The following is a 23,194-nucleotide window of genomic DNA, read 5'->3' on the forward strand; positions in this document are numbered from 1 at the left end:
AAAAAAGTTCAAAATAACAGCATTTATTTGAAATAGAACACTTTTATATATAATTATAAATGTCATTACTCTCTATTTTATGCATCCTTAACACAAGTATTATTTATTTAATAAAAAAAAAAGTAAATACTATAGGCCATAACACAACAGTACACCTAAATGAACAATTGGATATTGGAAATTTTTAGATTTTAAACACATAATTTGCTCTATATTTTTATTTTCTTTTATTTTCTTTTCATTTCATTTTTTGATTTGATTTAACTTATAAGGCCACTCCCAGTGCGGTTAGTAGTAGTAATAGGTAGGTTTACTTTCTGTGTTAGGCCTTGTCTAGTGTAGACTGAACACTTAGCATGGCTCATATTTTAGGATCTTGCCCCTCCAGTCTGTCAGTCAGTTTCTGTTCGCTCTGTAAATGTCACTAAGCATTTACCCCGGTGGATTGTCTTCAGAAGCGCACTGATCTCAGCTCTGAACACGTTAGCACACCCACCAGTCCAGTCCAGTCCAGTCTAGTTATGGATCAGCGGTTAGCAGGAGCCGCTCTCTGACCGATGCTTTTCATTACACTTCTACATTAGTGCACACTTGCTATCATCTGTCTCTGGTTTCACAGTGCGTTTGGACTCAAGCGTGTCTCGCCATCTGCTAGCAGTCGTTCTCTGTGATTTTTACCCCCTGCTGGAGACAAAGATACACATGAGTGCTTAGCCTTTGAGGATTCTTCTTCTGTTTGCCTGCGTGTGTGTGTGTGTGTGTGTGTGTGTGTGTGTGTGTGTGTGTGTCTGTTAATTGAGGAAGAGCTTTCATTTTTAAATTCTAATTAAGGAAAGTTGTAAATCTGTCTCTGAGTCTGAGCATGTGTCCTTATCAGGCGCTAATTATGCTTCCAGCATCTGAGAAGTCTTGGTGTGTGTGTGTGTGTGTGTGTGTACAGGTCTTTTCTACACTGGTGGGGACTTAAACCTGAATACCCACCAACTCATGGGGACTTGTGTCACCGTGAGGACCTAAATTGAGGTACCCATGGGTACAAAAGCTTATAAATCATACAGAATAATTTTTTTGAGATTGTAAAAATGCATAAGGTGTTCTGCGAGGAGTAAGTTAAAGTGTAGAGTTGGTATAGGGCTATAGAAAATACAAGTCCCTACAAGGATTGTGTGTGTGTGTGTGTGTGTGTGTGTGTGTGTGTGGAGGTCTCAGGGTTTCCATGAAACCTTGTCAAATTTAAAAGTCAAAGTTAAAGTCTGTCTTTTTCAAAATGTCATACTTAAATGTTACTTGCCATTAGTTTGTAATTATATGTGAAATTTACTAGCAATTTCTGAATCAAAATTGTTTCTGCGTGACATTTTTCTTTGATTTGACCATCAAATCATATTTCGCTGTCATTGTTGTTGTTTTGTTTTTTTAACGCACAGGGTCAAATTGACCTAGGCTAGAAAATATTTTGCTCCTAATTTCTGACACTTTTATTGATGAATTTGATATATTGTGAAATACATAAAAAATATTATTTATTACAGCACAATTCATTTACTGTTTTTTTCACATTTAAATAATTTATTAAAGGCAGTATAACATATGCTAAAAATACTCCAACCATCATGTTACAGTAAAGATTTTTATTTTATTTTTATTTTACTGTGCACTTAATTATCTTGAAAATAAATGGTCACATTGCATTTATAATTATTATAATTTTTTAGCAAGGTAACATCTTATTTTTGTCATGTGTGAAAAATGTCCCTGGCTTGTTTGGCAACTAATTTTTTGTCATTATGTGTTTTTTGTTACAATTGCATTATTGCATCTGTTAGATACTGCGGGGTGACTTTATTGTATAACTTATTCATTAGCTAGACCTCACAGGAGCTGCTTAAAGGTTTTAAATTGGGTGAAAAGATCCATAAACTGTTTTTGATCATTATGGCTAGAGAGACTTCAAACTCTGAGGAAGGAACAGCATGCAGATGTGCTTCTTCTCTGACTTACCTTGACTTCCCCTCCCTCTCTCTCTGTTCCCGTCTGATGTGTGTTGTTTCCAGATGTACATCCAGACCACCACCCTCACCATCTCTCTCAGCCTCAGCGCGTCTGTGTCTCTGGGGATGCTCTTCATGCCCAAAGTCTACATCATCATCTTCCACCCGGAGCAGAACGTGCCCAAACGCAAGCGCAGCTTCAAAGCCATCGTCACTGCTGCCACCATGTCAGGGAAACTCGTACAGAAGGGAAGCGACCGGCCCAACGGGGAAGTGAAGACCGAGCTTTGTGAGAGCATGGAGACCAACAGTGAGTATTTCAGCCCAAAGTAGTGCACTATTAGCACTTTTCATATATAAACCTTTTAACACACACTTAACCTTAACCACTTAAAGCTGCGGTAGGTAAATTTTGACGCTCTAGCGGTTAATAAACAGAACTGCTTGCGTCTTGCGGAAGAACATCGTAGCCGGAACTACTTCTCTCTGTTTATGTCTATGAAGAATCACAAAGGTACTGGGTTACTCCGCCGCGGTATCCCCGAAGCAATCTAAAATAGTCCCAATATAAACACTTATTATAGGTGTACCCTAGTCATTCAGGACAAGCTAAAAACACGGTTTGGAAAATGGATTCATGGTGTACTCACTTATTATATACATTTTTCTACATTTTGAACACAGACAAAGTTACGGACCGCAGCTCTGATTAATTATTTTTTACCGGGAGCGATGGATTTCTGGAAATGGCAATAGGACCACTGGGAGGAACCAGAGGAGCTCGATTTTTTCACAGATTATCTGTCTCATATTCTACTGTCAGGACATAATGACAGGTTTAACAAATATGTAAAAAATATATTTTTACAAAAGTTACCTACTGCAGCTTTAATATGTAAAAAAGAAGTTGTATTGGGAAGACTGATTTTATTCATTCCCATTGCTTTACGGGATGAGGAGTTCATTCGCTCGCTCAGAAAAGATGTTAATTTGTCTCTTTTTTCTGATTTTCAAATAACTTTTTGCTTTGAATCGAATGTTATGATTCATCTCAGAGCTAGGCAGGTTGGTTTAAGGCTCAAAGCTTTTTAAATTTTTTTATGTGGAAAATAAATAGGAAATATGATTTGCTAACTCAATGCTGCTGCGGTCACTGTTGCACTCTATTTCTGCTCTGTTAGCGTCACATTGTTTCCTCCAGGTGTTTAGTAAATGTCCCTGCTGTATGTAGAACATCTGTTTAGTACAAAATGGTAGACTTAACCAAACACAAGTCTTGACGTAAGACCAAAAGTTTTCCCGCTGACCTGTTTGCCGGAGGAAGACAGGCAGAGTAAAATCTGACATCAGTGTTCAAGGATTGATTAGCATATTCGACTAGTTGCCATATTTGTCAGTTTAATACATTTCCGGCTTGTTTTTTTATTATGTCCTTCAAAGCACGCGATTATAGAGTGTTGAAAATGTAATCACTGAGAAGCGATCCAAAGCTTTGAGGGGAAATAAACCCATTCTAAGTCATCAAGGCGTTTACTTAGTTCTGTGCTGCGGGGGATGCTTTGCCTTATGAAACATTAAAGCAAAACTCATGTATCAGTATCAAGACCACCCAAACTTTTGCTGACTAAATTAGACAAGTTTTTATTTAATTATTTGCCTTAATTTAGTAAAGATAAAAGAAGAAAGGGTTTGGAGGAGGAAGATTTTTATGAGCAGTGACCATAAAAGGATGCTTGACTGAGAGACTTGACTTGCACAGATACTTCACATGCAGTTGAGTGAGAGTGGATGTGATTGTCTAATGTGCTTCCCCTCCTGCAGCATCTTCCACCAAGACGACATACGTCAGCTACAGCAATCATGCCATCTGAAGAGAAACACTCTGTGGGCGGAGCCAAGGCCGTGTCTGAAGCAGGATGTCTGTTATGTGACATGTGCTGACAGGCAAATGGACCTGGAACGGGCATCTGAGCATGAGATTTTTATATCATTCTGCATCAATCTAAACCCTGCAGCATCCTGGAAGACAAACAGACTTATGGGACCTTCCAGTGAGACTGCTATCCTGCGTTCAAGAGCTACCGATCCTGCCATGAACACACGTGAACACGCACACACTCACAGAACTGAAGGTGCAGGCTTGCAGTCATACAAAAAAATAAATAACTTTCCACAAATAATCATGTAAACATTCTGCAGATGGAGACGTTCACGGTAAAATTTGGAAATGTGGATGTAAAAAAAAAAAAAAAGAGTCAAACTATGTTTGTTGTTATTGTATTTTTGTGGTCGTGCAGATTTTTTCATTCTTGTCCCACTTTGTCAGAAACCTGCATTCTGAGATGACGTGTCTTGTATTGGCTGACTGAACCGTAACCGCGGGGTTGTGAAGCTGTAAAATGCCATGGTTGAAGCATGCTAGTTTTTTATACCAAAAAAAATGAAGAAGATTTATTTATAATAAAGGAATGTTTTGCAAATGTGTAGCGTTGTTAGATGTGTATTTGACCGTGAGATTTGTTTTTCATTTTGTCATCGCTCTCATTCAGTCGCCACAAGAGGCCAAAAGTCTAACTCTATTCTGCAGCTTTGTATCCTATATAAACCCAGTTAGTTTGGGAATTTGTAAGGTACATAATGGGCTCTATCACCACAGAAAAATATATTTTATGTTTACAGTGTTTTTAAATTAAAGTCTCTTGAGCAAGGCATTGCAGAGGGAAAAATTAACACGGTCATGGAAGACCTGAAATTATCAGGGAATTGGGATTTGGGAATAAATCTTAAAAAGCCATTTCTACACTGAGGGAAAAAAATAAATTTATATATTGGTGTAGAAACTATTTTCAATATAAAATTGCTAGTAAATTTAACAGACAATTACTAAGAATTGGCAGCATTGATTTAAAACATCTTTTTTTTTTTAAAGGACTGAAATTATATTTCTTTTATTTTTAAATTCAGAAAATGATTTTACAGTGTAGTTATTTAATCTGCCAGAAATAGTTGTTTTTGCAATTCTTGTTAAAATTAATATTTTTTTATCCAGTGATTAAGAACAACTTGAAAAGTAACTTAAATTCATTGGCGAAAAAGATGCATGATTACTTACAAAGATCCCTTACTGTATAAAAACATTATATTGATAAATATAATTTGGTAATCTTGTTAACCTTTGAGGAGGAGCAAACTACTTACCTAAAGTAGTTTATAAAGTATAAAAATATCAGTTGTCACTCTATATCTCTAAATATGTCCTTAGTTTTATGATCTTAACTTGCGTGTATTTTATAAAAATTTGAATAGATTTCAGAGCAAAATTGTACAATGATACTTAACTGCCTTTTACTTGCTAAAAATGTCAAATACTGTATCAGTCAGACAACAGAAGGCATTGTGGGCAGCAGGTTTTTGTGCAATGTTATAACCTTCAACTCCATGTAAAGTTGATAAACTAGTACTTTGCCTCAGTTTGCATTACATTGGAAGTACATCTATTTTACCGCTAAAATTACTTTAACAATACCTTTGTAATCTTCAAAAGAGGTTGTTGTTAAACTTTTATGTCTTTACAGTGCTTTAATGAATGCTAAGATTATTTTTCCAGGTGCCATGTGTGTCTACATATATCCAGTGAGGATTTGCTCTGGTGTCTAGGTGAACCGACCTTGAGTCCTGACTGACAGCATAGCGCCTATGGCTCGAGCGCCTCCGCTTCTGTGCACTGACAGAGCAGATGTTGAGTGAGACTCGCTTCTGAAGCGCTAATCCCCGTTATCTCCACTGAGCTAATTCAATTACTTTGCCCCCTGTACAAACGTGCTTATGAAAGGATCCAGTCTCTCTCCTCTTCTGTCTGCCTTGCCTCGTCTGCTCTTTGGTATGTCAGTCGTCAGTCAGAAGAAGTGTGTGTCTCAGGTAAGCACCAGAATCAACAGATGAGGGACTGAAGGGAGACCCTTGAGCATCCCCCAACTGCTCCTCGGGCGCCGAAGCAACATGGCTGCCCACTGCTCCGGGTGTGTTTTCACGGTGTGTGTGTGTTCACTGCTGTGTGTGTGCACTTGGATGGGTTAGGATGCAGAGCACAAATTCCGAGTATGGGTCACCATTCTTGGCCACATGTCACTTCTCTTCACTTTTTAAGAGGAAAGAAGTTTGTTTTAAACGCTTGAAGTTTGAGATAGATAGATAGATAGATAGATAGATAGATAGATAGATAGATAGATAGATAGATAGATAGATAGAAATTAATCAATAAAATACAACTTATTAAAAATAAAAATTAATTATAATTAAAAATAAAAATATAAATAACATATTTAAAAAAGAAAAACACAAAATTACTAAATTTTACAAAACCACTGAAAACCATAAAAAACTTTGAAATTCAAATATCTGTAATTGTATCTCAATAACTGTAAAACAGCATTGGTCTGAACAAAAGGTCGATTGCATTGACTTTTCTTATTTAAGTAGTTGTCTTTTTTTGCTAATCTTTGCATAAACAGCATTTTTTTACTGTTGGTGCATTGCAAGAGATGCAAAACAATGCATTAATGAGCATCATCCTTTTTAATCCCAAAACTCATGTGCACTAAAACCAGATCATTATGATACTCTAAAAACATCCATGATTGATAACTATTCCAGAAGAAATGTTTTCCCAAGCAAAGAACTGTGAATTCAGATAAGTTATCTTTTCCTCTCTGTGTTTTCTTCCTCAACTCTGAGTCTCTTTTGACCCGTGGAAAGCTATTTTTGTGTGTGTTAGTTTTGCCTAATAAGATTTAGCAGCAGTGAAAAACAGAATAATTCTGAGCAGAAGCGCTGTATAATTGTTTGCGGGACCCAGAATGGCTGTCCCCAAAGGAGGATGAGGTGGGAAATAAGTTTAATCTCCAGACTTCCAGCTGCCAGATAGCAACACAATTGCATCCGAATATGAACGCACGATATATTTTGTCAGTTGTTTTATGAGAGGTAATCTCTCTGGGGAACCTGCATGAAACAGACACTTATGAGTGAGACAAGCTCCAAAAGCCCATGCAAAACACTGCTTTTACTGTCTTCTGTGGCTTAGAAATATTCAGGAATTAATTCATTTTAAAGGTACATGTTGATGTCTGTAGTTATTTATAGATTACAAAATATTTAAATATTTTAGAACATTGAATCATTCTAATATTTGTATACTGAATTCTGATTGGTCTGCATTATTTGCATATTCAATTGTATTTTTTTTTTCTTTGCTTGCATTTATTTAACCAGCCACAACAGCATTTATACTGCACAGAATGTGTCATATTATGTGTTTATTATCATATGCAGATCATTTTTTCCCATTTCTATTACATATAACCAAATCTAAAAAAATAAATAAAAAAATCCCTTTTTGTAGCCTTCCTTTACAAAAGGTATTTAAATGTACTAATTCGGCTTAGTCTTGTTGTTTTGTTATTTTTTTCACAGCTTTATGATTTCCCTCCCTTGGCTTCGGTACAAGACAGTGAACATATGAATGGCTCCAAAGTGTTAAGAAAAACACTACACTTGGGATGAGCGAGCTGTCAGAAATGTCATAACTGTCAATCATTTTGTCTCTTTGAATACCATCGAGACGGAAGCGTTACCGGCGCTTCATCTGGTTAATTACGATCAGAGCGTTTGGGATTTAACGGCATATGAACACACACATGGTATCTAATGCAGAATCGTACCACTGAAAATGCTATGGAGATGCTATGAAGCCAGGTAGTGAAAGCCAGACACTGGAAGCTACCAGGCTAAAGACCATCATTTCCACCCGGACCACCAGACCATCACTGACAGCCTCTCAGGAAGAGACATCCCCATGGTTATAAGAGACTTTAATGCACAGTTTAGTAAACTAGAAAGACCAATTAAAGACAAGGAAGGAAAACAGATAAATGATATTGAAGGACAGAAGAGGACATGGGCTGAACTCTTTGAGGAGCTGTTTAACAGGCCAGATATCCAACCAGCAGATTTGCCAATAGACTGTAGTGCACCAGCAAAGGAATAAATCTGTAAAGCCATTATGAAACTGAAAAGCGGTAAGGCAGCGGGATCCGAGTATTCCAGCAGAGACATTAAAGGCTGACACAGAGACTACAGTAGAGATGCTCCACTCCCTTTTAAAGAAGATCTGGGAATAAGAACAGGCACCCACATAATAAAAAGTGGGTTATTTCATATTCTCATGGATGACCTTAAAACTTTGCAGATGAGTTAGCCCTTCTTTCCCACACCCAGCAGCAGATGCAGGTAAAGACCAGCATTGAGGAAGAAAACTCTGCTCACCAACATCCACAAAGGGAAGAGCAAGGTCCTGAAAGTCAAGCCAAAAAACCAGCAACATCACTGGAGCTGGTTACGACACACTGTCCGTAAACCGGCTTCCAATATCACTAGGCAAGCATTGACAAGGAACCACCGAGGAAAGAGAAAGAGAGGCCAACCTCAAAACAGTTTGTGTTGAGACCTGGAAGACAATGTCAAGAGTACAGGCCACACTACCACAGGACCAGGATGTCTGGAGAACCCTTGTCGTGGCCTGAACCCCAATAGGGGTAATAAGCGCAAGTAAGCAAGTGCCTTTAAGACTTTGCATGTGAGCTGCTCTGCTTTGGTCTGTTTTCACAGGGGCTACAGGTTTGCTGTTTGGATCCATTTTGGACCCATTTTGCAAAACCAGTCTGAAGTCTCTGGGGTTGATTAGTAATGGGTATTATGTAATATAGTATTATTGATTAGTAATATGCATTGATAAGAATTTATTTGCACAACTTTAAAGGTGATTTTCTCAGTATTTAGATTTTTTTTGCACCCTCAGATTCCAGATTTCCAAATAGTTGTATCTCGACCAATATTATCTGATCCTAATAAACCATACATCAATGGAAAGCTTATTAATTCAGCTTTCAGGTGATGTATAAATGTCAATTTCTAAAAATTGACACTTAAGGTCCAGGGTCACATATAAGGATCTGTAGAGTGTAGGTGCTACACCACCAAGAGCAGTATAAGGTTTGGTGAACTTTCCATGTTTTACTCCTAGTATTTATTCTTTACCTGATGTGACTAGAAGTATCAAGCGGAATAACACGAGTTGATGTGTAAATATGGGTGCTCATTAATTAATGTTTTGTGAAGAGGTCTTTTTTTTTCTTTTTGCTTGCAGTAGATGGTCTCTTTGTGCTGTGGATGAAGGTTACAGTATATTTTCATAGTACATTTCACTGTTTTATATCAAAACATCAAAGTTAATTAGATTTTCTCATTAATAGATCATTTGCAGTGAACGGGTGCCGTTAGAATGAGAGTCCAAACAGCTGATAAAAACATCCCAATAATCCACAAGTAATCCACTCCAGTCCAGCAATGTATGTCTTGTAAGTGAAAAATGATGTGTTGTATAATCCATCATTAAAGTGCTTTTAATTTCCGTAATCCATAATATAGCTTTCATCAGAGAAAAAGTCATCTGGTCTATATCAGGAGAGGAATATGCAAAGATCGAGCACAGTTTACAAGCAAAAACAGACCAAACTGAAAAAATATGCAAAATATATACAAATCCGGTCAGTTTTGTCTCACTTCATAAAATTCGACCAATATTTTTTGAATATGTGTGGGCAAGCGTTAATTCTTCAAGGATAAGTCAATAGACAGTCTTTTTGTGCTGTGGACAGTGCAATCGCATTGTATATTTTATTCTTTTATCCCAAAATATCAAGGTAAATTTGATTACAAGTGTCATAGTCTTTTATATGAAATAGTACATGTGTATCTCAACAGACTTGTCAATCACGCTCTTAAAACGTCAGCATGAAGCCCTCTCGTCATGTCTTCTGAATCTGTTCTCATAGCAGTGCAACACGGCAGCCACAGGCACGCTGTTTGTGGATTTGCATGCGCAGGAGCAGCTCACAGGCAGATTCTCACATCTTGACAGCATCAGTGAGAAATGGCCGCATGCTACAAAAATCCCAAAGCTGGCAGAGAACTGTGCTTGTGAGGCTCTTGTTTGTCATGCTCCACTGCGGTCGTGTTCCCTCCATGCAAGCCAAACTGTGAAGGATGTACACGGTTTTGGTTGAGTTTTTATTTTTGTTTTTTTTTTCTGCAAAAGTGGGAACATTTTTGTAGAGAGCTTCTGATTTATGAGGTTAGAAATATCAAAGAAAAATTTGAAAATAGTTTCTTTTGAAGTCATTTTCTGAGCCTACACAGAAAATCTGCTTATTTTTTATTTTATTTGTTTTAAATAAAATGTATTATTATTATTATTATTAATTTGCTGTTTTTTGTGAAACCAATTAAACTAATTCATATTACAATTAAATTATAATTATTGAAAAAGTTTATTATTAAAGCTGTAAATCATCTTTTTAGGTGAGTTGGAAAACATTAACATAAAATAAAACATTTAAAGACAGAACAACAAATACTATTAAACTATTTATAAATACTTTATATTTTAATACTTAATCGAATACATCTTTAATATAAATTTGCATAAGTTATATGAAAACAGAGTATCTAAAAGTAATAAAGTAATAGCATACCCACAGGCCGTCCAAGAAAACATTGCTTTCTTCAGTGAATGTCTGAATCAGGGGAGAAATATGCTCAAATCAAGGACCGTTAAAAAAAATGTGAAAGACTTTTTATGTTTTACTAGAGGAAACTTTACTCTGGATTATAGCCAGAAGTGACTAGTTTATTTTTTTTCTTACAGACATACATCTTTTTGCTTCACAAGTCATTAACTGATAGACTGGAATGTTGTGGATTATAGTGATGTTTTATCAGCTGTTTGGACTCATTCCCTGAAGAAACAAACTCATCTACATCTTGGATAGGCTCAGGGTGAGTAGAAATGTCAGGAAATGTTCACATTTGAGTGAACTATCCCTTTAATGTTCTGAAAATAATTTGATTGCTTGGATTCAGTGTGGGTGTTCAAGACACTAGAACTAAGATTCAGATTTAAGGCCCTGGAGGAGAAAGTAAATTATAAAGACAAAACCACCTTTTGTTCTTGAGGAGTCATTGACCTTTAACCATAAAATGTGCAAGATTTATGAAAATCCCTTTGGTTTCATCTCCTGTTGCTTGATGAATTCTGCCTCCCTCAGTATTTTGTGACCTTCAGGCGATATTCAGGGTTATTGATTTAAGTCTGGAGCTTTGGACTGTGACACTTTCAAGCTGCAGACCAAAGGATGCAGAAGCATCTCAGTAGAAAGTCAGAACATCCCTTTGAGTTCCCTGCTGATCAATTGGCAAAGTGGACATCAACACACTTCCCAGAAAATGCAAGAATATTCTTGTTTTGCAACACAAAGCTGTGTGTTTGAAGGCCCTGCAGCTCTTTTCTAAGCAATTTGCTTCATTAATGTCAATCATGGATGGAGAATATTCATCTGTGTGTATTTTACTTCTGTGCACCAGGGATGTTATAAAACTTTTTAATAAACCAATTATTTGTAAACTAAATCCATAAAAAAATACTTGTAATAAAATAAATGTTAAGTGAATTCAATTTCACTTAGTTAAACTTACTAAAAATAAAATAAAAATGAATACAAAATAAAATATTTAAAAAAATCACTAGGACTAATACAGTATTAAATGAATCAAACACAACCCTAAACAATAAAAAATTGCCAAAACAGAAAACTAATCACTAAAACAAATAAAACACTCTATAACTGTTGAAAAAAAGAACATTTTAACTGTATATAGAAATTGAAAAAGAAATCATAAAAAATAATAAATGAAAATACTAATATAGTAATATAGTAATATAGTAATATATATATATATATATATATATATATATATATATATATATATATATATATATATATATATAAATTTAAATTAAATTAAATGACAAATATAATATATATATATATATATATATATATATATATATATATATATATAAATTTAAATTAAATTAAATGACAAATATAATATATATATATATATATATATATATATATATATATATATATATATATATATATATATATATAAAACTAAAAAATACTTTAACTGAAAAAAAAACTAGAAAATAAACATAAAAATAACAAACTTGCTAAAACTTTAAAATTTAAACAAAAATGGAAAATATAAGCGTATCTCAATGATAATTAAATAACTGATAGATAGAAGATAGAAGAAAGATTTAATACTGCTCTGAACGTTTGAGTGCACGTAGGCAGACGTGTTCAAACATCTCATCCTTTTCTGGATTCAATCAGCTATTTTCATCTTTTTAAAAGCTAGTTTTGCTTTAAAAGCATTGGCCCGTTATCGTAATGACTCCAGACCTGGTCGAATGTGATCCTCAGAGTACCCACGGCAATTTTCCACACATAAAACTTTTCAGGCCTAACAGGATTTTTCCTCTAATGGCAGACACGAGGGACAGCAATGCGGTTCGGCTCCATTTACAAAGTGCCGAGAGCCTTTTCACTGCGAGTCCTGACACATGGGCTGAGCGTTTTGAACACGGAGGGAATGTCGCAAGTCACACACTTCGGTGGAGTTTTAATGAAGGGGCCACTTTTGGTCTCCGAGTCCACAGGGCTGTTAGAGCCCATGTTCCTGGTCTCTGTATTGATGATCCTACCAAATGGGTATCTTTGAGCCGAATGGTTCGACCCGTATTGCCCTGTTCCATTGTGTGATATTTCATTCATCTCAGTGTTGAGAGACAGAGAAAGGTGGGGATGATTGAAAAGCGAGATGTGGATGATTTTGCTTGGTAACAAGAGCAGATCTGGTCGGAGCCATCAGGGTCGAGTGGGTACATGTTCACAGCATATTCATAAAGCATAAGGCTGGGAGAGGAACTAAATGTACGCTACAATAACCAGTCGTGAAGGGGGATCATGTCCCTGATGTATGACCCTTTTTTAAAGTGTGTCCTGTCAACCTGTCATATGTTTTTCAGTTTTAGCAGCGCTGCTGAAGCTGCTTTGAAGCTGTTACAAGCTGCACATAGTTTATGTAAGTTCAATTACAGTCAAGCCATTTTAGCATTTATAAAAAACATTTTACACTAAATATTCGCAGAAAACTATTTTGCATCTGTTTGTTTGAGCAAAGAAAATCAGTGATATTTATTTATCAGAAATGGAAATGGACTGTTGATGAAAATAAAAAGCAAAAAAAAAAGTAAAAAAAAAAAAAGAATGGAATCACAACTTTTTGTTTTTGTCATTTTCCATTTGTTTGTTTTTGTATTTTTTATTTCAGCTTTAGTTGTTTTCATACATTAGTTTGAATTATATTAGCAATTTTGTCGTTTGTTTTTGTCACTTTTTCATTTATTTATTTGTTTTTATTATTCCTTTTTATTATATTTTTATTAATTTTGTTACGTCAAGTTGAACTAAATAACAATGAGAAATGTTGCCTTTTGGCAATTAGCTGGAATAATTTTTTTTTTTATGAAATCTTTAGATTTTCACATCTTAAAAGTTGTTAAATTTTTGTATTGGATATTTGGTTCAATTTTGCATTTTTGTTGAATAAATTAAAATGCTTTATTGTTTAGGTCTGTCCTATAAAGGACCACTTCTTTCTTTCTTTCTTTCTTTTTTTTCTTTCTATATACACTACCAATGAAATGTTTGTGGTGTGGAGAATTAGTTATATATATATATATATATATATATATATATATATATATATATATATATATATATATATATATATATATATATATATATATATATATATATATATATATATATATATATATATTTTAACACATTTATGATTTTGCATTAGAAAACTATATCATGAAAAAAGATTAACAGTTATAATAATCAGAAATGTTTCTTGAGCAGCATATCAGCATATCAGAATGATTTCTGAAGGATCACATGACACTGAAGACTGGAGTAATGATGCTGAAATTTTTTTTCAAATATACTGCAATAGAAAACAGCTGTTTTGAATTCTAATAATATTTCACAATTTTATATGCAAGCTTGGTGAGCCAAAAATAATAATAATAATAATAAGTTTATAGTTTCCATAGACACTAATAGTTAACAGGGAAGCTTCTGGTACTTGTAAAAAGAATGCAATCATGTGACCTCCTCCGTGTCTGAGAAATTCAGGGAAATATAGCAGTGTGAAAAATAAAGTAATGCAGTTTGCTTCCTCCTCTGAAGCATGCGGCAAATGCATTAATGTTGATAGAACGGCGTTTATTCACGCTGTCTCTAATTAATGCCACACACTGAGTAAGTTCAACAAGGGTCTGTGCTGGTGACGGTCACCCAGAGGTTGGCATGGTAACAGATCTCCTAACAGACTGACAATGAAGTGTCCACTAGTTCTGCTGACCTCTGTGGCTCATATTCGATGCTGCCCGCGGGTCAGAAAGGCCATCTACTGAGCGTGGACAAGGACCCTGAGGAATGTCGGCTCTAGATACAGAACGCTTACAATCTAATTTCCCCACTTTTTCTCTAAGTCTTGTCTGAAATGTCATTATTCATGCAGATATTGTGAAATTAGCAATTAAGGCGAAGAAAAAATATCATTGTGGGCTGGAGTGGCACTTATTCTAAATGTAATTAGAGCCTTTCTCTTGTTGTTTTGCAAGAAAACGGTGTGCCGTGATTTGAAATGGCATCAGTGATTGCTGTTCAAAATACAAGCCTTTATGAGACAAAAGACAGTTTTCAGAACAAAAACCTACTGTATGTACTTATTCAATAACCGCCCGGTCCAGTTTAACTAGCTGGTCCTTGCACTGCAATAGTGGCATTTGTATTCAAATTAAATTAAATTATTTCAACTCATATGCATCTTATTATGTATGTGCATTATTTGCAAAATCTCTATTTTACCTATGTGAAAATATTAAGCATAAATATCTTTAGCCTTGTTGTCTGTAACCTTTTTCTGTAAGTACATGCTTTCTGAGGAATTAGCAGCAAGCAAACTAGACTTTCACAAGCAGATCAGTATATTCTCATTTTTCTATATGAAATAATCTTTACTTTTTGAATGGGAAAAATATATGTTCACAAAGTGCATAGAATTTCCCAAACTATATGATAATTGTTTGCTTCATTGCATCCACACTTTCACCAACATTTCTTCCAATTTAGTGAAGTTAATTTCCATACAGTTGACCACTCTTCATCAGTAAAGATTATTTAGCTTCTGTCATCCATTTCTCTTTGATTAAAACTGTGAAGTGATATAAATATTATTTTAACTTCATATATGCATGACGAATATGTGTGTGATACATGGCAAATCAAATAAAACAGCTTTAATTATTCTATTTACATTGTTATCTCCTGCTAAAGAATGCTTGTCATAGGCCTATTTCATATTTTGCATAAAATGTAGACCTATGTTGAAAATGTTAACGTGAAACATTAAAAAAGTACAGTTTTGAATCTTTATTAATAATGCCTGTAATTCAGATTTGCGTCAACAGACAAAGCATGCAATTGCAATACTTTTCACTATATATATAGATATATATATAATGCATCATTAGCTCAGAGATAACAAATTTACTTCATTTTTACCCGCTGAGAAGACTATTTCATTTGATAATGTAAACTAAAGACTTTTATATGTGATTCTGTAGCGGACATGCAAATTTGTTCTAGATAATGTAAGTTATAGTTACTTCATTTAGGTGTTCATTCAGCTAATGAGTTTTATTCAGGTCTTAACAGTAACACTTATTACGTCAAGTCAAATTTATAGTGCTTTTTGCAGTAGAAATACAGCGTACCAAAACTGAGCTAAATTTTTAAAGCAAACAGTGTTGTTAATTTAATAAAATGTCAGTGTTGCAAATAAGATCCAATTCATATTACATTTATTCCAGAAGTTTTGTTTAAAAGTCATTTGTTGTGTGTATTAATTGTCCTAATATGGCATTGTTGTGTATGTGAGTAGTCTATTCTCAGAACAAATACTTTATTATACAAATAATAAATGCTTGACGTCCTCTGTGCACTTGTGCATCAGTCACAAGCTGAGGAGTGCAGCCGCTGCTTTATGCTTCTTCCAGAAAACCATAAATTCAAATCTGCTGTTTTGAATTGATTCAATCGTGATCGCCTGTTTTCATTCATTCGGTGTTGGCATAAACAGACTGTACAGCCTTAGTCAAATATGAATATCATCTATAATGTGTCCTTATTCAAATGCACTGCTCCCTACAAGGTCCTGTTCCTGATGCGCCTCGGCTAAGTTCAGCTTTGATGTTTGGTGAATTTATCTGACAAGTTATGATAATCTAAACATTCAAACTAATCTTCAAACATGTTTTGTATTAACTTTCTGAAATATTTAAACGAGACATTGTCTATTTCAAAGTTGCACTAGTTTGCAGGACAAAAAACTTGAACCTGTTCAAACAAGACACGAATATATAAAGTGCAATAAAATAAACAATTTAATGTATATTTTCTCATTCAACAACTTGATACGAAAAGACAAACAGATCTCAAAATTGTCTTCCCTTAAATGTTAAACAAATAGTTTATTCTCTGTTTTAATAAATCCATAGAAATGGAAAATCTTCCATAGAACCAATACACAGTAATGATTGCTCTTCTTCAGATTATTATGATATGAAATGAGATACAATGATGGTTATTAAAAAGGAGCAGTATATTCTGGTGAAATAAACATTTTTAAAAGTGAAGGGCTTTGGGTCTGTTTACATTTAGCGGTTGATGACTTGCTCCTTTTTTTAGTAACTTATATTGTTATTGAAATACAGTTTGATGTTATCACTGTGCTAAGTGTCAGTGCAGATTCTTTGCTCTGTTTTGTGATTTTAGAGATTAAAAAAAGTGAAGCCTATGAAAGTGTCTGGACGAGGGTTTCGAGTTGTGATGGATCACAGATGCTGGATGAGTTTGTTCTCTATAAGACTAATTCTTCTGTATTCGCTCACACAGGAGACTTAGGCTGGGTGTAAAATGTGTTGCTCGTGTGATTTAATCGCAGTGATCACAGCACATCTCTTCAACAGCCTCAGCGCTATATAGGATTGTCAATAGTACAGTGCTGAGTCTGCAGTATGTGATTTAGGGTCTCTGTCACACAGACCAGATTCACACACACTCAGCCTTTCTCCCCAGAGCTTTTATTTTTTATTTTTACTTTATTAAGCATCTGAAAGTGTGACGCTGATGTATAATGTTCCTTTTGTGCAGCAGCAAGGTGTTATGCAACATATTGCATTTTAAACTGAAACTTTGTCTGAGAAAGATGTTTTGAAGGGTTAAACTTGTTGATACATGCATTCGTTAATGTTTCAGTTTCTGTCCATATGTTCATAAAACAATGTCTGTCCATCCATAGAAAAATGTGTATTTAGATACACAAGCCTATGCAAATGTGTTTCTCATTAGGTAGATACATACATAGATAGATGGACACATACAGTTTATTTTATTTGATATTTTTTTTATTTGACCTTTTATTTGATTTACTTTTGTTGCTATTTTTCTATATTAAAATATATTCTTTTTTATTTAATATTTATTTTATTTTACCTTTTGCTTAAATTTTTTTTGCTATAATTTTTTCTCTACTAAAAACATTCTCCAGAAATTGATTTCCTGTACAATAATAAACTTTATTATATTATAAATTTACTTTTGTTGCTATTTTTCTATATTAAAATATATTCTCCAATATCATTTTAGTGTAAAACAGTGTGAAAGACTTTGAAAAGTTTTTTTTTTTTTTTATTATTATTATTATTATATTTTTTTTTTGCAGTGTTAAGTTTAACACACGTCTACTGTTTTCCATACAGTCTTCGCAATAGACCTGCAGATCACACATTCATGATATTAATCAACTGGCTGCATGTCTCAGTTTACTAAAAGATCCACAAAATACAAATACTATCAACAAAATTTTGCAATAAAGGGACTCCGTGAGGCAATGTGCATTGATAAACAACTTTTAATGTTAATTCTTAATATGAGGCATAAAGGTTTACAGCAGGAATATGATACAAGGAAAGAAGGCAACAGAAGTATAGCATCACTTAGCTTCTAGTTCTACCTAAGAGCTTCTTTATACAGGACATGAATGATACCACTGTTTACTATTAAAAGCATGAGCGCTGAAAACTGAGCATACGATAAGCAAAAGAGCATAAAACAGAGGTGTATTACTTTACCTCACATAAAAATCTTAATTCCAATCTGCAGTCTTTATCACTCCACATGTATGTACCATTGTTTTTCTCTAAGGCACCACAGAAGTAAGATGTTTCAGGGTCTTTTCTTCCATCTTGCCAGTTGGTCCAGGGTCCCACCATTAAACCACTGGACCAAATCCAGAATCCGAAAAGTCGACTCTTTCTAAGCCCCACCCACACTGGTTCAGTGATATTCTGTCTTTTTAGCTCTCGCTCCACTTCTCTCTGATCATCCTCAGACTGGATACGCAGTAGTCCATCTTTTTTTGGATAACTCATGCAGTAATTCAGCGCAGCCTCCCAGGACTTCTTCTCAGTACTGACATAAATGAACCTTTCTGAAGAGAAGAAAAAAAAATAGTTGCATGCTTTGATTCGTTAAAGCATAGTGTAGAGAGCATAACATATGGACTTAACCTACTGTAGCAAAGAGGAGCACAGGTACTCAGACTCCTTGTGCTGCAATTATTTGGGAGAAATGTAAGGCATGCTGCTTTAACATCTTCTTTGTAATGGGAATATCCATCATCAGACCATACAACCTTGTAATTATACTGAAAGCCAATCCAGACAGAGTCACTCCCATTTACTGCTTCCTTCACTCGTTCATTTTCCATTTCATTTGTGATACTGACTAAATTGCTTTGATTCTTTGTGCAGTACAACTGAGCCTCAATCCAGGTTTTGTTTAGAGAGATTAAAATATGGTCTTGTTTATGACACATGAAATACATTTTGGAACTACAGTTGAAACACTCCCATGCTCCATGAGCGGTCAGCGCACCACAGCACCTTTCCTCAGTAAAGTTTCTGGAGAAGTTGATGAATGTGACAGGGTCGCCGTTTGACCATGTACAGCCATTGGCTCCAATCCAGCTACAGCTGTAAGATCCTTTCACTACCGCTTCAGAATGGTTCGCATTCTCTACTTGATCATAGATTGTGACGAGGTCAGTGTAGTTACGTTTACAAGCAGCCAGTGCATCAGTTATCTGCTTTTGTGGTTCAAGTAAGAAGAATTTTTTTTGAAGTCGATCTTTTTGGGCCTGGCTTGAAATGAAAACAACTGAGAAGAGATGGTCAGTTTTTAATGAAATACTATTGACATCTTGACTGGAAGAAAAAATCATATCTTAAAAAAAACATGCACACATGTGCAACATATTGTAGACTTTAACAATTCATTTAAATATGCACTAGAATAGTTCTCATCTAGGACTTAAACTTTAATCAATCTACAATATCTTAGTAAAACAAGACAAATACTCATGCATTTTTCAGGCGCATAAACATGTGGTGTGTGAGGAATAAATAAGATGATGATTTAATAATGGAAAGCTTCTCAAACAGGTCGAATTGAATACTCACCCTGGAGAAGAAGCAGGGCAGGTAGAAGTACCATGGTAAAGCTCAGCTTAGATATTTGGTAAATGCTATCAATCTTATTCACGTGGTGCGATGATTCAGTCTAAAGAAGAAACGTTTGTTTTATCTGGTAACTCTAATAGGAGTTGGACTGATCAGTGCATTGGAGTGAAAGTAAGCGAATGTAAAAAACAGGCTCAGTAACTGTGAAATGAAGTCATTCTAAATTCATTACGATCCTCTGTTATTAATACAAAAGCTTAACACTTCTGGTGTGACATACTGTATCTAAACAGTGTGTAAGAGTCTGCTCTCAGAGGATCGTATCAACACACAGACAATGTGATCAGATAATTTACTTACTTTAAAAACAGTGTGTTAATAATTTAATTTCATTTTAAAAAGGAATAAGGTTAATAAAGCTGATATAAAGTTCCTTCTTACCTGGTGAGCAGGTTAATAGTAAACCGCTTGACTGGTTGTGGGTTGTGTGCTGAACTGAAGGAAATAACAGACTTATTCAAATCATTTCAGGGCAGGGACAGAAAGACAGCACTGTCATTCATCATAAACGTCATAATCAGTCATATTCTGCTGTATCACTGCATATAAACAAGATATCAGGAATACACAAGTAAACAGGTTTTTCAAGTTTACATTTCAAATCACATTTTTATTTTTTGTAGCCCATACTATACTTGTGAAGTATGCTCTTGTTGTGGCTAAAAACCTACAGTTGCTGTTATATATAAGTTACAGAAAGCAAAATATAATGCAAACATAATGATGTGATAAGTGATGAATGAAGAGTTCACCAAAAGAACGGTCCCAAATCCTCTGTGCTTAGTAAAAAGTTGTCTCGATGATGTTTCAACAAACATTTCTAACAATATTTGTTATTTATAGCTTACTATAACAAGCTTACTTTGGTTCAATTTGAGTTCATCAGTGAGAATGTGTATTAAATGCCACTTGAGACTAGAATAAATGTGAAACCATACATGTGCTCTTTTCTTTATATACCAAATATATACTATTAAATTATGTAATGTTTTTGTTGTTGTTGTTGCTTTAAAATTGATTGAATTGTTGCATGTGGACAGCTAACAGAGCTAGAGCTAGAACTTTCCTCCTGATACTCAGTCAGAGCTGCTGTTTATTTTGAAAATATTTGCATGAACAGGCTGCCTTAGTCAAATATTAATAATATTCATAATGTGTCCTTCCTTATTCAAGCCCTGCAATCCTATTCTGATGCGTTACAGTCTGAACTCTTTTACCCTTTTTATGGGTAAAATAAAAAAAGCAAAAAGCCGTTTGTGATATGAGAATTTGTATTGCTCTCAATGTAGAAATCAACCGGATCATATAAGAGCTTTGTTTATGCAGTAGCCTAGCTGAATATGAATATGAAGTAAACATTCAAATCAGTCAGATAAGTTTTAATGTTTAGGTTATACCACGCTATTGAGAGAAGCTGTGCTGCGATGTGGTGGATTTTTGCAGCATTACTCGCTGCAAATGGATATAGCCTAATATAGCGTATTACTTGTCACTCACTATGTAGTAAACAGAGTAAACGAGGGACTGATTCTGGAAACCAGAGGACAATGTTTATTCCAGAAATGCGATGTGCTTTCTTACACCCCTTTCATTTTTGCATGGAAAATATCACATTCATGTGAAAAATGGTCTACGGCAAAACTAAACTTTGAACATTTTATAAAAGAGATTAAACAACATGGTACTACATTAGACAACATTAAGAACAAAAAACCAGAAAGACCTATGAAGATTTTTTTTTTTTTTTTTTTTTTTACTTTAAATTGTAATTTTACATTGTTCCACTTTACATATTCTTATAAATGCTTATTTGTTTTTGTACTTTTTGTGAGTTGTATATGCTTGTACAAATCTTTGCATAATTTCTGCATTATATAAAAATTCCTGAATCAAATGTAGACTGAAGCAGATGGTACAATATAAGTAGGAGGGGATGTCCATGTTACAGAAAGCAGTTGATTGGACGTCACTTTGTGATTTTCCCTTCATCTGTTTAGCCGGAGGTGAGTGACAGTTGTTTTCAAATTTATTCTGAAAACTAATTTTGTTAATGTTTATAATAGCACTAGCACATCGATGACCTTAAAGCTGTTACATACACACTAAAACCAGAAAGAATTAAATTTAGAAAGTTTTAAAGTGACTACAGCAAGTAAAATGTTGGTTTTAGTTTCAAAAGTCCAAGGTAGAAATATTTAGGTCTCTATATTTACGCTGTCATGTAGGTTCGCAGAATATTTTTGCAACCGATAATATGGAAGTGCGAAGAAAATTTTCCAATTATGCTTATTTCTAATTAAAGTGGTACTGCATATGATGCTTTGTACATTTTCTTAAAAAGACAAAAAAAACTATATTTAGTTTTTAGCTTTTTAGTATTTATTTTTTCTCGTTATGCAAGTGCATACAGTCAGGATCATTGTAGAGTTAAAAGTTTGCAAACAAAATAGTTAACATGGCTTTATGTCACAAAAGCTGTGTTTCTGAACTACTTTGTCACCTCCCCTCTGCCAGATCATTTTTCCTTTGAAATTCATCAAGTTTGGAATATGCTTCATTCGGCCAGGCCAGGGTTTGTCTCTCTGAAGAATAAATCCCGCAACAACCCTACCAAAGTCATTAATCCATGAACACATGAGGTAATAAGGCAATCAGTTATGTGGATAAAGCACGCTTTTGCAATTATGGGGAAACACTGGGACATTGCACTTGACAGTCAGGTTGAGGATAGATATGTTGTTACTGTACTTTGTGATCAGAATTATATTCACTTGGTGGATAATAAAACACAGGCAGCACCTCTCAGTTATTGTTTAGATTGTTAACATCTATTGCAGTCTAAAGTGTCTTGTTTCAAGTTCACTTGTCTGTTATCACAGAAACCCAAGGAGGATGCACATTCAAGAGGAAGATGGAGAGATATCAGAAACACTTGGATCTCTATTCCCTGGATCTAGAGAGTAGAGGAAATCTCCAGAAGATTCATCCCAAGGAACTCTCAGATGCTGCCTGCCTTTCTCTGCGCAGGTGAAAACATCCTGTTATGTTGTAGTCTTCTGAATAAATGTCATCAGAGTGTTATGTTCTCCACATGTTTGAGAATCAGACACTGATGTGAGTCTTTTAAGGTGTTTTGTCTCTGCTTGGAGTTTTCTGGGGGATTTTATTTTTCTTTCTGGAGGTACTCAGGCATATGTGCAAGTTTCCAACTGGAGCCCAAACTCACAAAGTTCTGTTGTTGTCCACAAACCATCTAATCTCCATGTACTTTATCTGTTTTTATAATTTAATTTCTTCAACATTTCAGTTAATCAGTCCAGACGCTTATCCAAAGATCTTCTCTGGAGACACACACACACACACACACACACCAAGATTTTAGATTCAGTGAGTTTAAGATAAAAATACGATGAAAGAAATGATAGCATCTGAAGAGAGAGTTCAGTCTGAAACTAGGCTTATCTTTATTTTCAGATCTTTGAATGCTACATTAAAAATGCAGTTCATACAGTCAAGTGAC

General features: G+C 34.8%; 2 protein-coding genes across 4 annotated transcripts in view; one reads left to right on the forward strand and one right to left on the reverse strand.

Annotated features, from left to right (window-relative positions):
* grm8a (glutamate receptor, metabotropic 8a) overlaps positions 1-4,712 on the forward strand; it is a 156,938-nt gene extending 152,226 nt beyond the window's left edge. Inside the window, exons 10-11 of the mRNA XM_026235441.1 lie at positions 2,055-2,301; positions 3,813-4,712. Coding sequence (XP_026091226.1) covers positions 2,055-2,301; positions 3,813-3,862 — 297 coding nt within the window. The 3' untranslated portion in view covers positions 3,863-4,712. The remainder of the gene's footprint in view (positions 1-2,054; positions 2,302-3,812) is intronic.
* Positions 4,713-17,987: 13,275 nt separating this feature from the next.
* LOC113064621 (macrophage mannose receptor 1) lies at positions 17,988-20,104 on the reverse strand. 3 transcript variants are annotated; one of them, XM_026235466.1, is made up of 4 exons: positions 20,056-20,104; positions 19,615-19,714; positions 18,668-19,171; positions 17,988-18,584 (listed from the first exon to the last, which is right to left on the reverse strand). In XM_026235466.1, exons 2-4 carry the CDS (start codon positions 19,646-19,648, stop codon positions 18,217-18,219), a joined length of 906 nt encoding a protein of 301 aa, XP_026091251.1. In that variant the 5' UTR covers positions 19,649-19,714; positions 20,056-20,104; the 3' UTR covers positions 17,988-18,216. The 3 variants fall into 3 exon arrangements, with proteins under 3 accessions (XP_026091251.1, XP_026091247.1, XP_026091240.1); XM_026235462.1 differs by having other exon boundaries at positions 18,668-19,312; XM_026235455.1 differs by having other exon boundaries at positions 18,668-19,714.
* Between the last annotated feature and the right edge of the window lie 3,090 nt (positions 20,105-23,194).

The sequence above is a fragment of the Carassius auratus genome, chromosome 4 (assembly GCF_003368295.1).
Source record: "Carassius auratus strain Wakin chromosome 4, ASM336829v1, whole genome shotgun sequence".
Taxonomy (NCBI): Eukaryota; Metazoa; Chordata; class Actinopteri; order Cypriniformes; family Cyprinidae; genus Carassius; species Carassius auratus.

Excerpts from the sequence above, each read along its gene's own strand:
- LOC113064621 (XM_026235455.1), bottom strand. The coding sequence starts at position 19,376 with ATGATTTTTTCTTCCAGTCAAGATGTCAATAGTATTTCATTAAAAACT. Across the intron at positions 18,585-18,667 it reads CTGTGCTCCTCTTTGCTACA|AAAGGTTCATTTATGTCAGT; the intron begins GTAGGTTAAGTC and ends TCTTCTCTTCAG.